General features: G+C 43.6%; 1 protein-coding gene across 3 annotated transcripts in view; it reads right to left on the minus strand.

Annotated features, from left to right (window-relative positions):
- The window catches only part of LOC106052465 (neural cell adhesion molecule L1-like), a 64,223-nt gene that overhangs the window by 31,076 nt on the left and 15,425 nt on the right, over positions 1 to 17,722 (minus strand). Inside the window, exon 2 of one of the 3 annotated variants that reach the window (XM_056015195.1) lies at positions 12,115 to 12,399. The exons of 1 other annotated variant lie outside the window; for it this stretch is intronic. In XM_056015195.1, coding sequence (XP_055871170.1) covers positions 12,115 to 12,399 — 285 coding nt within the window. Of the gene's footprint in view, positions 1 to 12,114; positions 12,403 to 17,722 lie in introns of all 3 variants that reach the window. One more of the 3 variants, XM_056015194.1, reaches the window with a different exon arrangement.

Raw genomic sequence — 17,722 nt, forward strand, 5'->3', positions numbered from 1 at the left:
CAACCTACACCAAAAGGTGAGTCGGACAACATCTACCTACAGACCTACACCAAAAGGCGAGTCGGACAACATCTACCTACACCAAAAGGCGAGTCGGACAACATCTACCTACAGACCTACACCATAAGGCGAGTCGGAAAACATCTACCTACAGACCTATACCAAAAGGCGAGTCGGACAACATCTACCTACAGACCTACACCAAAAGGCGAGTCGGACAACATCTACCTACAGACCTACACCAAAAGGCGAGTCGGACAACATCTACCTACAGACCTACACCAAAAGGCGAGTCGGAAAACATCTACCTACAGACCTACACCAAAAGGCGAGTCGGACAACATCTACCTACACCAAAAGGCGAGTCGGACAACATCTACCTACAGACCTACACCAAAAGGCGAGTCGGACAACATCTACCTACAGACCTACACCAAAAGGCGAGTCGGACAACATCTACCTATACCAAAAGGCGAGTCAGACAACATCTACCTACACCAAAAGGCGAGTCGGACAACATCTACCTACACCAAAAGGCGAGTCGGACAACATCTACCTACAGACCTACACCAAAAGGCGAGTCGGATAACATCTACCTATACCAAAAGGCGAGTCGGACAACATCTACCTACAGACCTACACCAAAAGGCGAGTCGGACAACATCTACCTACACCAAAAGGCGAGTCGGACAACGTCTACCTACACCAAAAGGCGAGTCGGACAACATCTACCTACACCAAAAGGCGAGTCGGACAACATCTACCTACAGACCTACACCAAAAGGCGAGTCGGACAACATCTACCTACAGACCTACACCAAAAGGCGAGTCGGATAACATCTACCTACACCAAAAGGCGAGTCGGACAACATCTACCTACAGATCTACACCATAAGGCGAGTCGGACAACATCTACCTACAGACCTACACCAAAAGGCGAGTCGGACAACATCTACCTACACCAAAAGGCGAGTCGGACAACATCTACCTACAGATCTACACCATAAGGCGAGTCGGACAACATCTACCTACAGACCTATACCAAAAGGCGAGTCGGATAACATCTACCTATACCAAAAGGCGAGTCGGACAACATCTACCTACACCAAAAGGCGAGTCGGACAACATCTACCTACAGACCTACACCAAAAGGCGAGTCGGACAACATCTACCTACAGACCTACACCAAAAGGCGAGTCGGACAACATCTACCTACACCATAAGGCGAGTCGGACAACATCTACCTACAGACCTACACCAAAAGGCGAGTCGGATCACATCTACCTACAGACCTACACCAAAAGGCGAGTCGGACAACATCTACCTACAGACCTACACCAAAAGGCGAGTCGGACAACATCTACCTACACCAAAATGCGAGTCGGACAACATCAACCTACACCAAAATGCGAGTCGGACAACATCAACCTACACCAAAAGGTGAGTCGGACAACATCTACCTACAGACCTACACCAAAAGGCGAGTCGGACAACATCTACCTACACCAAAAGGCGAGTCGGACAACATCTACCTACAGACCTACACCATAAGGCGAGTCGGAAAACATCTACCTACAGACCTATACCAAAAGGCGAGTCGGACAACATCTACCTACAGACCTACACCAAAAGGCGAGTCGGACAACATCTACCTACAGACCTACACCAAAAGGCGAGTCGGAAAACATCTACCTACAGACCTACACCAAAAGTCGAGTCGGACAACATCTACCTACACCAAAAGGCGAGTCGGACAACATCTACCTACAGACCTACACCAAAAGGCGAGTCGGACAACATCTACCTACAGACCTACACCAAAAGGCGAGTCGGACAACATCTACCTACACCAAAAGGCGAGTCGGACAACATCTACCTACAGACCTACACCAAAAGGCGAGTCGGACAACATCTACCTACAGACCTACACCAAAAAGCGAGTCGGACAACATCTACCTATACCAAAAGGCGAGTCAGACAACATCTACCTACACCAAAAGGCGAGTCGGACAACATCTACCTACAGACCTACACCAAAAGGCGAGTCGGACAACATCTACCTATACCAAAAGGCGAGTCGGACAACATCTACCTACACCAAAAGGCGAGTCGGACAACATCTACCTACACCAAAAGGCGAGTCGGACAACATCTACCTACAGACCTACACCAAAAGGCGAGTCGGATAACATCTACCTATACCAAAAGGCGAGTCGGACAACATCTACCTACAGACCTACACCAAAAGGCGAGTCGGACAACATCTACCTACAGACCTACACCAAAAGGCGAATCGGACAACATCTACCTACAGACCTACACCAAAAGGCGAGTCGGACAACATCTACCTACAGACCTACACCAAAAGGCTAGTCGGACAACATCTACCTACAGACCTACACAAAAAGGCGAGTCGGAAAACATCTACCTACAGACCTACACCAAAAGGCGAGTCGGACAACATCTACCTACAGACCTACACCAAAAGGCGAGTCGGACAACATCTACCTACAGACCTACACCAAAAGGCGAGTCGGACAACATCTACCTATACCAAAAGGCGAGTCGGACAACATCTACCAATACCAAAAGGCGAGTCGGACAACATCTACCTACAGACCTACACCAAAATGCGAGTCGGACAACATCTACCTACACCAAAAGGCGAGTCGGACAACATCTACCTACAGACCTACACCAAAAGGCGAGTCGGACAACATCTACCTACAGACCTACACCAAAAGGCGAGTCGGAAAACATCTACCTACAGACCTACACCAAAAGTCGAGTCGGACAACATCTACCTACACCAAAAGGCGAGTCGGACAACATCTACCTACAGACCTACACCAAAAGGCGAGTCGGACAACATCTACCTACAGACCTACACCAAAAGGCGAGTCGGACAACATCTACCTACACCAAAAGGCGAGTCGGACAACATCTACCTACAGACCTACACCAAAAGGCGAGTCGGACAACATCTACCTACAGACCTACACCAAAAGGCGAGTCGGACAACATATACCTACAGACCTACACCAAAAGGCGAGTCGGACAACATCTACCTACACCAAAAGGCGAGTCGGACAACATCTACCTACACCAAAAGGCGAGTCGGACAACATCTACCTACAGACCTACACCAAAAGGCGAGTCGGATAACATCTACCTATACCAAAAGGCGAGTCGGACAACATCTACCTACAGACCTACACCAAAAGGCGAGTCGGACAACATCTACCTACAGACCTACACCAAAAGGCGAGTCGGACAACATCTACCTACAGACCTACACCAAAAGGCTAGTCGGACAACATCTACCTACAGACCTACACCAAAAGGCTAGTCGGACAACATCTACCTACAGACCTACACCAAAAGGCGAGTCGGACAACATCTACCTACAGACCTACACCAAAAGGCAAGTCGGACAACATCTACCTACAGACCTACACCAAAAGGCGAGTCGGACAACATCTACCTACAGACCTACACCAAAAGGCGAGTCGGACAACATCTACCTATACCAAAAGGCGAGTCGGACAACATCTACCAATACCAAAAGGCGAGTCGGACAACATCTACCTACAGACCTACACCAAAATGCGAGTCGGACAACATCTACCTACACCAAAAGGCGAGTCGGACAATATCTACCTACACCAAAAGGCGAGTCGGACAACATCTACCTACACCAAAAGGCGAGTCGGACAACATCTACGTACACCAAAAGGCGAGTCAGACAACATCTACCTACAGACCTACACCAAAAGGCGAGTCGGACAACATCTACCTTCAGACCTACACCAAAAGGCGAGTCGGACAACATCTACCTACAGACCTAAACCAAAAGGCGAGTCGGACAACATCTACCTACAGACCTACACCATAAGGCGAGTCGGACAACATCTACCTACAGACCTACACCAAAAGGCAAGTCGGACAACATCTACCTACAGACCTACACCATAAGGCGAGTCGGACAACATCTAACTACACCATAAGGCGAGTCGGACAACATCTACCTACAGACCTACACCAAAAGGCGAGTCGGACAACATCTACCTACACCATAAGGCGAGTCGGACAACATCTACCTACAGACCTACACCATAAGGCGAGTCGGACAACATCTACCTACAGACCTACACCAAAAGGCGAGTCGGACAACGTCTACCTACACCAAAAGGCGAGTCGGACAACATCTACCTACAGACCTACACCAAAAGGCGAGTCGGACAACATCTACCTACAGACCTACACCAAAAGGCGAGTCGGACAACATCTACCTACACCATAAGGCGAGTCGGACAACATCTACCTACAGACCTACACCATAAGGCGAGTCGGACAACGTCTACCTACACCAAAAGGCGAGTCGGACAACATCTACCTACAGACCTACACCAAAAGGCGAGTCGGACAACATCTACCTACAGACCTACACCAAAAGGCGAGTCGGACAACATCTACCTACACCATAAGGCGAGTCGGACAACATCTACCTACAGACCTACACCATAAGGCGAGTCGGACAACATCTACCTACACCAAAAGGCGAGTCGGACAACATCAACCTACAGACCTACACCATAAGGCGAGTCGGACAACATCTACCTACACCAAAAGGCGAGTCGGACAACATCTACCTACAGACCTACACCAAAAGGCGAGTCGGACAACATCTACCTACAGACCTACACCAAAAGGCGAGTCGGACAACATCTACCTACAGACCTACACCAAAAGGCGAGTCGGACAACATCTACCTACAGACCTACACCAAAAGGCGAGTCGGACAACATCTACCTACAGACCTACACCAAAAGGCGAGTCGGACAACATCTACCTATACCAAAAGGCGAGTCGGACAACATCTACCTACACCAAAAGGCGAGCCGGACAACGTCTACCTACACCAAAAGGCGAGTCGGACAACATCTACCTACAGACCTACACCAAAAGGCGAGTCGGACAACATCTACCTACAGACCTACACCAAAAGGCGAGTCGGACAACATCTACCTACAGACCTACACCAAAAGGCGAGTCGGACAACATCTACCTACAGACCTACACCAAAAGGCGAGTCGGACAACATCTACCTACAGACCTACACCAAAAGGCGAGTCGGACAACATCTACCTACAGACCTACACCATAAGGCGAGTCGGACAACATCTACCTACAGACCTACACCAAAAGGCGAGTCGGACAACATCTACCTACAGACCTACACCATAAGGCGAGTCGGACATCTACCTACAGACCTACACCATAAGGCGAGTCGGACAACATCTACCTACAGACCTACACTAAAAGGCAAGTCGGACAAAATCTACCTACAGACCTACACCATAAGGCGAGTCGGACAACATCTACCTACACCATAAGGCGAGTCGGACAACATCTACCTACAGACCTACACCAAAAGGCGAGTCGGACAACATCTACCTACACCATAAGGCGAGTCGGACAACATCTACCTACAGACCTACACCATAAGGCGAGTCGGACAACATCTACCTACACCAAAAGGCGAGTCGGACAACATCTACCTACAGACCTACACCAAAAGGCGAGTCGGACAACATCTACCTACAGACCTACACCAAAAGGCGAGTCGGACAACATCTACCTACAGACCTATACCAAAAGGCGAGTCGGACAACATCTACCTACAGACCTACACCAAAAGGCGAGTCGGACAACATCTACCTACAGACCTACACCAAAAGGCGAGTCGGACAACATCTACCTACACCATAAGGCGAGTCGGACAACATCTACCTACAGACCTACACCATAAGGCGAGTCGGACAACATCTACCTACACCAAAAGGCGAGTCGGACAACATCTACCTACAGACCTACACCATAAGGCGAGTCGGACAACATCTACCTACACCAAAAGGCGAGTCGGACAACATCTACCTACAGACCTACACCAAAAGGCGAGTCGGACAACATCTACCTACAGACCTACACCAAAAGGCGAGTCGGACAACATCTACCTACAGACCTACACCAAAAGGCGAGTCGGACAACATCTACCTACAGACCTACACCAATTGACGAGTCGGACAACATCTACCTACACCAAAAGGCGAGTCGGACAACATCTACCTACAGACCTACACCAAAAGGCGAGTCGGACAACATCTACCTACAGACCTACACCAAAAGGCGAGTCGGACAACATCTACCTACAGACCTACACCAAAAGGCGAGTCGGACAACATCTACCTACACCAAAAGGCGAGTCGGACAACATCTACCTACACCAAAAGGCGAGTCGGACAACATCTACCTACAGACCTACACCATAAGGCGAGTCGGACAACATCTACCTACAGACCTACACCATAAGGCGAGTCGGACAACATCTACCTACAGACCTACACCAAAAGGCGAGTCGGACAACATCTACCTACAGACCTACACCATAAGGCGAGTCGGACATCTACCTACAGACCTACACCATAAGGCGAGTCGGACAACATCTACCTACAGACCTACACCAAAAGGCAAGTCGGACAACATCTACCTACAGACCTACACCATAAGGCGAGTCGGACAACATCTACCTACACCATAAGGCGAGTCGGACAACATCTACCTACAGACCTACACCAAAAGGCGAGTCGGACAACATCTACCTACACCATAAGGCGAGTCGGACAACATCTACCTACAGACCTACACCATAAGGCGAGTCGGACAACATCTACCTACACCAAAAGGCGAGTCGGACAACATCTACCTACAGACCTACACCAAAAGGCGAGTCGGACAACATCTACCTACAGACCTACACCAAAAGGCGAGTCGGACAACATCTACCTACAGACCTATACCAAAAGGCGAGTCGGACAACATCTACCTGCAGACCTACACCAAAAGGCGAGTCGGACAACATCTACCTACAGACCTACACCAAAAGGCGAGTCGGACAACATCTATCTACACCATAAGGCGAGTCGGACAACATCTACCTACAGACCTACACCATAAGGCGAGTCGGACAACATCTACCTACACCAAAAGGCGAGTCGGACAACATCTACCTACAGACCTACACCATAAGGCGAGTCGGACAACATCTACCTACACCAAAAGGCGAGTCGGACAACATCTACCTACAGACCTACACCAAAAGGCGAGTCGGACAACATCTACCTACAGACCTACACCAAAAGGCGAGTCGGACAACATCTACCTACAGACCTACACCAATTGACGAGTCGGACAACATCTACCTACACCATAAGGCGAGTCGGACAACATCTACCTACACCAAAAGGCGAGTCGGACAACATCTACCTACAGACCTACACCATAAGGCGAGTCGGACAACATCTACCTACACCAAAAGGCGAGTCGGACAACATCTACCTACAGACCTACACCAAAAGGCGAGTCGGACAACATCTACCTACAGACCTACACCAAAAGGCGAGTCGGACAACATCTACCTACAGACCTACACCAATTGACGAGTCGGACAACATCTACCTACACCAAAAGGCGAGTCGGACAACATCTACCTACAGACCTACACCAAAAGGCGAGTCGGACAACATCTACCTACAGACCTACACCAAAAGGCGAGTCGGACAACATCTACCTACAGACCTACACCAAAAGGCGAGTCGGACAACATCTACCTATACCAAAAGGCGAGTCGGACAACATCTACCTACACCAAAAGGCGAGTCGGACAACGTCTACCTACACCAAAAGGCGAGTCGGACAACATCTACCTACAGACCTACACCAAAAGGCGAGTCGGACAACATCTACCTACAGACCTACACCAAAAGGCGAGTCGGACAACATCTACCTACAGACCTACACCAAAAGGCGAGTCGGACAACATCTACCTACAGACCTACACCAAAAGGCGAGTCGGACAACATTTACCTACAGACCTACACCAAAAGGCGAGTCGGACAACATCTACCTACACCAAAAGGCGAGTCGGACAACATCTACCTACAGACCTACACCAAAAGGCGAGTCGGACAACATCTACCTACAGACCTACACCAAAAGGCGAGTCGGACAACATCTACCTACAGACCTACACCAAAAGGCGAGTCGGACAACATCTACCTATACCAAAAGGCGAGTCGGACAACATCTTCCTACACCAAAAGGCGAGTCGGACAACGTCTACCTACACCAAAAGGCGAGTCGGACAACATCTACCTACACCAAAAGGCGAGTCGGACAACATCTACCTACAGACCTACACCAAAAGGTGAGTTGGACAACATCTACCTACAGACCTACACCAAAAGGCGAGTCGGACAACATCTACCTATACCAAAAAGCGAGTCGGACAACATCTACCTACACCAAAAGGCGAGTCGGACAACGTCTACCTACACCAAAAGGCGAGTCGGACAACATCTACCTACACCAAAAGGCGAGTCGGACAACATCTACCTACAGACCTACACCAAAAGGCGAGTCGGACAACATCTACCTACAGACCTACACCAAAAGGCTAGTCGGACAACATCTACCTACAGACCTACACCAAAAGGCGAGTCGGACAACATCTACCTACAGACCTACACCAAAAGGCGAGTCGGACAACATCTACCTACAGACCTACACCAAAAGGCGAGTCGGACAACATCTACCTACAGACCTACACCAAAAGGCGAGTCGGACAACATCTACCTATACCAAAAGGCGAGTCGGACAACATCTACCTATATTAAAAGGCGAGTCGGACAACATCTACCTACACCAAAAGTCGAGTCGGACAACATCTACCTACACCAAAAGGCGAGTCGGACAACATCTACCTACAGACCTACACCAAAAGGCGAGTCGGACAACATCTACCTACAGACCTACACCAAAAGGCGAGTCGGACAACATCTACCTACAGACCTACACCAAAAGGCGAGTCGGACAACATCTACCTACAGACCTACACCAAAAGGCGAGTCGGACAACATTTACCTACAGACCTACACCAAAAGGCGAGTCGGACAACATCTACCTACACCAAAAGGCGAGTCGGACAACATCTACCTACAGACCTACACCAAAAGGCGAGTCGGACAACATCTACCTACAGACCTACACCAAAAGGCGAGTCGGACAACATCTACCTACAGACCTACACCAAAAGGCGAGTCGGACAACATCTACCTATATCAAAAGGCGAGTCGGACAACATCTTCCTACACCAAAAGGCGAGTTGGACAACGTCTACCTACACCAAAAGGCGAGTCGGACAACATCTACCTACACCAAAAGGCGAGTCGGACAACATCTACCTACAGACCTACACCAAAAGGTGAGTCGGACAACATCTACCTACAGACCTACACCAAAAGGCGAGTCGGACAACATCTACCTATACCAAAAGGCGAGTCGGTTAACATCTACCTACACCAAAAGGCGAGTCGGACAACGTCTACCTACATCAAAAGGCGAGTCGGACAACATCTACCTACACCAAAAGGCGAGTCGGACAACATCTACCTACAGACCTACACCAAAAGGCGAGTCGGACAACATCTACCTACAGACCTACACCAAAAGGCGAGTCGGACAACATCTACCTACACCAAAAGGCGAGTCGGACAACATCTACCTACACCAAAAGGCGAGTCGGACAACATCTACCTACACCAAAATGCGAGTCGGACAACATCTACCTACACCAAAAGGCGAGTCGGACAACATCTACCTACAGACCTACACCAAAAGGCGAGTCGGACAACATCTACCTACAGACCTACACCAAAAGGCGAGTCGGACAACATCTACCTACAGACCTACACCAAAAGGCGAGTCGGACAACATCTACCTACAGACCTACACCAAAAGGCGAGTCGGACAACATCTACCTACAGACCTACACCAAAAGGCGAGTCGAACAACATCTACCTATACCAAAAGGCGAGTCGATTTTTTTAAATTTATTATTAATTGAATTTGTGTTTAGTATTGCGCTTTCATACTTCTTTAATTTGACTTGCATTTGTTAAACGTTGTGTCACACAGTTCCATTGGTTACAAAAACGTAATGTCCACTGACCTATAAATAGGCCTATTATAGCTAGACTGGACAATGAGATCATTTAACACTACAAAAAATGTAGTGAAAATTTTTTAAAAAGCTGAAACAAGGCTTTGTTTTGTAAAGTAGTTATAAGAAGCAACCCTAACTTATGTAACGAATAATTTAATGTGTAGATCTAGATCTAGTAACTGAACAACGAAAATAAGAGGACTGATGTCTCATAATTATTTTTTTGTAATTTTCAGATACATAATCTAGAAAGGTCTATGTAATCAATCTATTTATAAATGTACATAATTATAACGAAAATTAAAATCAACAGGCGTAAATTATTTCGATCTAGAATTTTTGAAACATCTCAATGGAAACTAACAGGAAATGGCTTTATTTCCTATATTTGCGTGAATATATAGATGTAGTTCTGTGATGAATAACCTATTCTATTTTTTTTTAATCCGCAAAATGGTATTGCATTATTTCTAAACTTTGAAAAATTATGATCATCACTTTTTTAAGACACAGAAGATCGATTTTCCAAGATTCGGGGCGACTTCCTTTACAGCATGAAAAAGAGTTACGTAGGAAACAATCTATATATATAGGTCTGTGATGTGATCATAATCGGAAAACATTATGTTTCCGTTTTCCAGTCTAAGTAATATAGATATATTGGTCAATAGCACAAAAGTAGACTGGAATCTTGTTATTGAACGCACTAACCTATAATTCTAAAACGCACAATGGTCCTCATTCACCAGTCGTAACTTAACACCCTAGAGTCAAGTGCTTCCGTACCTATATATGACGTGAACGTATTTTTTACCAAATTCGAAATCAAACATGGATATCACGTGACGTATTTTTTTGTTCGTTCTTTTATACATGGACACGACGTGACCGTTCGTTTTGGTAAATGAGGTCCATTAGATCCAGATGCTGCCTATTTGCTTTTCAACACGTTTTGATTGCGCCACTCCATAGAGTGAAATTATTCAGCTTCCTTCACGTTAATGTTATTTTATAAGGCGACAAAGGAACTTGGAAAGTTGGATTCTGCTGTGCCGACCAAAATAAACAAACAGCTTATCAACACTTCCCCTATTTTATACACCGAATACACAAACAGCTAGTTATTTATCGTTTCACGCTAATTACGATAAGCTACAGTAGTAAGGACATCAGTTCTATTCATTATTGGTTGTTCAAACAAAATTGCCGGTAAAAAGAATTTATAGATAGATAGATAATTAGATAGATATATAGATAGATATATAGATAGATGGGTGGATGGATAGATATAGATAGATAGATAGATAGATAGATAGATAGATAGATAGATAGATAGATAGATAGATAGATAGATAGATAGATAGATAGATAGATAGATAGATAGATAGATAGATAGATAGATAGATTGATTGATTGATTGATGGATAAATAGATAGATAGAGTTATTTATTTATTGATCGATAGAAAGATATAGAAATGATTGATTTATAGATTGATTGATTGATTGATTGACAGACAGACAGTCAGTCTGACTGAGTGACTGATAGACTGACTGACTGACTACAGACAGATTGATTGAGTGATAAATAGATAGATTGATTGGATGATTGAGTGACTGATAGACTGACTGACTGACTACAGACAGATTGATTGAGTGATAAATAGATAGATTGATTGGATGATTGATTGGTTGATTGATTGATTTGATAGACTATGCAAAGTGACGTTTGTCCTCAGTTATTATTTTTAAAAAAGGTTTGAAATATAAACTATTGTGTTTCAGGGAACTGCAACATTTAAAGTAGTTCATTTCTAAGGGAATATAAAATAGTGTAACTTGAAAGTAGGTTGACCCACCATATCTTCAAGCAATCACTTTCACAAGCTACATATGTGGGAGAGTTAGAATAAGACATTCCATAATGCATATATATTGATATAAATGTGGCTTAAATATATGGAGATCAACATAAGAGCACCAAGCTTTCAAGATGACCAGTGCTATATATAGAATAAAGACTCCAGGTCTGAGTGTCTTCATAATCACCCACCCTTGCTGTCAGATTCATCGTCCAGCTTTGTACCATTGCTAGGCTTTGTTTCTTCGTGGATTTCATGCAAGATCTCCTTTAACGGAGTAACGGAAGAATCCTTGACTCCGTCCGATCGAGGCGTTTCTTCCTCGGGGATCCGGTTAGAGAGACTTGCCTTCGTTGAAGTAGCCAATGTAGGATTTAACATAGTTATTGTTGGTGTGTGTGTTCTTGGTTTCGCTGTACTTGAAACCCAGACATTTTTATTCCCATGCTCTGTAGTATTTCCAGATTTTTGGACTGCTTCTAAAAATAAGCCAGGTTTCATTTAAATATAGAAAAACATGTCAAAACAAAATTAAAAAGAAATGTGATTTTTTGTCAATCATAAAATTTATTTTTTTTTGTATCATTAATGTAAGTTTTTAAAAAGCTGATAATATAATAAAGTTTAATTCACTCAAACATGAATACAAATGAGAGTTGAAGGTCTAGGTCATTCGTTGGAGTAGGGTCAACAAAAAATGGAAAAAATGAACATCGGGTCAATGAAAACAATGTTCAAAGCACAGGAGGTCTTGTGCGAGTGTCATGTGAGAGCGACAAATATTTGTAGCATGGACTGACGTAACAAAATGACAAGAGATTCTCCCAATCGCAAGACTCCCCCCCCCCCCCAAAGACGTTGGACCAGGGGCAGTAGATCCACTCACTGCCTCCGACTATGTTCATAGTTTTCGAGGTTCTGGTATTTGAGAAAGCCTTAATATTTTCTAGTCAACTTCTTACATATTTAAAAGGTCTGGGTGTCGAGAACACAAACCAAAAACCTAGAAAACGTATACTCAGTCTCTCACAAACCAGTGTTATACCTAGAGCTAGGTTTTTATTTGAAAACAAAAACAAGAATTAAAAAAAAAACATTACTAAACTTAAACATTGAGCAATGACATGTATTAGTAGAGCAGAAGAGAAAATTGCAGACGACATGAGTGTTGAAGGAAAACGCAGAGAGTTGGCGCTTAACGTCTCAGCAATGTCATGGCCTAACTCGGGATCAACTCTAAGAGCATTCAACATCAAATGTCTCAGATACCCGTCAATTGAAATTCAGTCTTGTCAAGGAATGCGGTGGCCACACACGAGGTATATCAAGGAATGCGGTGGCCACACACGAGGTATATCAAGGAATTGCCCGCTACGAACGACCTTCAGATGCTTGAACCAGGAACAAAATGAACATAGGAACGACTTAGACTTACTTAGACTTACTTTGACTTACTTTGACTTACTTAGACTTAGATCCTCCGTCGCCGTTCGGCGCATTGGGCGGCAAGCTGTCTCCACAAAGATCTGTCACTGAAAATGTCTGAAGCTTCTTCCCACTCTTGCCTCTTTGGTCCTCCGTGAAAGTGTGGCGTGAAAGTTATACGAGGACATCCCTGTTTGCTCTTTCCTCGTATTGGCCTCCACTTCATCGCAACTCTTGGTACGCGTAGCTCATTTTGTCGGAGAACATGTCCCGCAAACTTCTTGTGACGTTCTGTCCCAAGGACGACATCAAGTATTCCCCAAACTAACAATGGTTCGAAGACAATAGAATCTGCTTCCTTGATTCATTCCTAATAAAGACGAACGTCTTTTTGATGGCCTAGGCAGCGCTTCTCAACCTTTTTAGCTCTGCGACCCCCTAATACAATTTTCTACTAGGTGGCGACCCCCAACCATCAAAAATTTTCGTTCAAAGGCCTAGATAAATGTAATTTAGCTAGTGTTATAAAATCGTCATCAAAATGTATATATCGAATATCCATAACGTTAATTTCATTTCAATAAAAAGCATGTCTACCATCGAACAATGATGTTGCATTCACTCAAAGTGCCCTCTGTATCCTCTGGCAATATGTTCGTGTTCTTTGATCAGTAGCGGCCTAAAGGGGTGGCAAGCGGGCAACCGCCCCAGGCCTTGCGTTAAGGGGGCCCCTCGATAGAAGAGACCCTTGTCACCGTTAGGTTCAAAAACCAGACCAGTTCTAAGAAACTAGGACTTGTCAATATTTTTGGCCTCTATATGATACCAATTATCATGTAAGCTCTTAAAATGACATTTTCGGTTTCGAAATAGCGGCGTTCAGTTTCGGTAAAGACAACTTCTTATATACTGTTTAACGGTTCACCTTGGCATAATAAAACACGTAGCCGGAAGCTACCAATCCAAATTGTTTATTTCGTAAATAAAGTGTCTTACATTACTATTATGTCGCATTACAGTATAAATAGAATTGGTACGTATACAGTAAATATACTGTTACAATAGTCCGGTATCATAGAGACGACCGAACAACAGTCCAGCGTGCATACAGCACGGCCATGCATCCATACTTATAAGTATGCGTCAGCATGGTTGGGTTAAGCTCTGAGAATGTCCAATGTCAGCATGGTTGGGTTAAGCTCTGAGAATGTCCAATGTCAGCATGGTTGGGTTAAGCTCTGAGAATGTCCAATGTCAGCATGGTTGGGTTAAGCTCTGAGAATGTCCAATGGTAGCGCAATGGATGACTTGATGCTAGAACAAATAAGAAAAGAAAAACTGCATTGGCGCCCAGTCTTAGCATGACCTTGCGATCTATAGGGCAGATGATGTTAAGGTCATCTGTTTCTTTGGCCAACGGTTAACGAGCAGGGTGTCATGTGGCCAGCACAACGACCAACTGCCTTTACTTTCCCCAACTTGAGTCAGGCACCTATTAGAGTTGTGTAGACTCAGAGGCACCCTAAAAGTCCCGAAATAAAAATCCAAGTTTTTACCGAGATTCGAACCCAGGAACCAGGTTTGAAAGCCAAGCGCATAACCGCACAGTACCTTGCCACCCCCCCCCCCCAAACAACGGTCAGTGTTTTGACTTGGTTGAGATGCTTGACTAATTTGAATCAAACATGCAACATGATGCAAGAACATCTTTGGCGAATTAAGAATGCTGAGGCTCAGGACCAGTTCCTCGAATTTAGGATTTAAAACGAACTTATAGGCCCGATGGCATATTTTTCCGTCCTCCTTGACTGCATGCTTGATGTCAGCCCCAAAGAACACAATGTCTTTTACATAGCGTTTTGTGGACGTATCAGAACCAGGAGTTAAGGTGGAGAACACTTCGAGTTTATGTGGTTCAATGGCCAATAGTTGAGTACTTACGTAAGATAGGATGTTTTGTAACTAAAATAAGGCCTTCAGAGTTAGAGGCGGACGATCGCGTTACGTGACGTAGTACTATATATATATATAGTCTTCCCTTACGGCTCAGGGCCCCGCGCACTGCTAAGGCCGCCTCAGCACATAGATCTACATTTGTCAGCCCCACTTTTTATTTTATTTTATTGATGCTTGACGATCGCATCACACTTAGTTTATAACGTAATCTGAGTACTCTCCCTTTCTTACAACATTGCAAATATGAATATATATCAACTATGGCGCAAATATGCTTGTTGCCACACGTTAGAAATGAAAAATAGACAACTTCCAATTAAAAATACCCCCCCCCCACACACACACACACAAAACAAAAAAAAAATTTCGATGGTCTTAGGCGATACCTGCCAAATTGCCATTCGACCCACAAAGGGGTCGCGACCCACCAGTTGAGAACCCCTGGCCTAGGGCTTAACAGTCCTTACAATGACTTCACCCCAAACGTTATCAAAGTCCAAACGTTAGTGGTATACTCTGATGGACTAGTGACAACACTACGTGAAGAGATCACGTCGAACTTTCGGGCATTCCACTTTCACAACAAGACGTCTGCTGCATTATCTCGCGGCCTCTTCCATTCGCCCACACACATCACACGCGGATGAAAACATAGAAGTTAGTAACTAATAAAATGTACTCAAACAAATTCAAATAAAAACAAGCACTCGGAAAAAAAATAATGTTGAAAAAAACAACAACACAAAGCTAATATAAAGGAAGGAACCGCTAGGTAATACCATTTATCTGAAAATTACTGAGTTTATCTCCCTTTCTATGAAATAAAATTAATTAATAGGGTTTGTTGCTGAACACAAAAATTATATATGTGTCAGACGCGAATAGCCCAATTTTCAGTAAAAGAAATTACAAAAGTCATTTCTCTATAGAAGAAGTAACGAAGGCTATATAAAATACAACCACAGACCTATATATACTACAATAAATATAGGTTTTTGATTTCTAGTTACGATTTATTTAGGTAGGTGCTGTTTTACTATTACATACCAAGTATTAGAGTTTAGAAAAATCCAGGTTTGTTTCTTGTGCAACGCTATTAGCTAACACCGCATATCATCTCTCCATTAGTATATTTAGATCTATAATCTAATTCCAGTCTAGATCTATATATAAAAATCAAATAGATCTAGTAATAGTATAGATTCTATCTTGAGACTAGATTGCCGAGTCTAGCCTATGCTATGCATATAGTCAGTTTTTATTAGAAAAATGTCTAGATATTAATAAAGACTAAAGTTTTTTAATTATTAGATATAGACATAGGACATAGATTTAATAATAATGTAATATGTTTACTATACTCTATACTTAATCTACTAGACTAGAGATCTATCTATAGATCTATCTCATAGACTATATATTACATGGACTGCCAACACTAAGGAAACTAAGCATAAGTTCCATTCACCGAGGCGTCCTTGGTTGCATGGTAAATTGACTTCCGGTAGAATTTGTTACTATATAAAGAAACCATTCCCGAAGATTTTTACCACCACGTTTACAGCAGATCATAAATGGAAACTTAATTGTCATATACGATGTTACAGAGGTAAGTGTGCACAAATCAATTTGTGACTTAGATCTTTGACTATAAAGCTTTGTAACTGGTTTTCTTAGCCAATCTAGACTAATTAGCCAAGCCTGTATTTCGCGTATTCTTGTTTACGACATTAATTGTCTGCTAATTGGTGCTGCCAGTTTGGATTATTTGTTTTTCTTTTTTTTTCATCACATTTGATTATTATTATTATTATTTTTAATATGTATATTTTAAATGTGATAAGCGATTTACTGAAAGAGTCAATACATTTTTGAGAGTGTCATTTATCAACTTTGTATATAATGGGTGATATAGGCCTAAGTTAAGTCTGTGAATGAGTCATTCTAAATAAAATAACAATATAGTGAGTCAATAAGCCTACAATCTTACATCTTTACCAACTTTTGTTCAGATCTACAAATATTTTTTTATTCAATTTGATTTTAATTTCAAGATAATGTGCATTTTTATTATAGTAGTGGAAAATCAACCATAAAAAAAACAAAATCAATGATGTATGTACGACTAACTGAAAAATCTGCATAAAAATTTCGGCCTTCAAGTTTTTAGTTGTTTTTTAAACTAACTAGAATCCCAAATAACATCCAATTCTTCTAAAAGCTATAAAATGATCTGATATTGTTTCGAATATTTCTTCGCCCAATAAAATTTTAGAATCATTAGGTTCAATAGAAAGTGATTGTACACAATACACATTAACATGTAGACTTTCACCCAGATGTAGTGACCTAGGCTCGAGCTACGGCTATAAACTTTATCTACAAATACGACCTTACACACAACACACTACTATATAT

The sequence above is a fragment of the Biomphalaria glabrata genome, chromosome 17, assembly GCF_947242115.1.
Source record: "Biomphalaria glabrata chromosome 17, xgBioGlab47.1, whole genome shotgun sequence".
Taxonomy (NCBI): Eukaryota; Metazoa; Mollusca; class Gastropoda; family Planorbidae; genus Biomphalaria; species Biomphalaria glabrata.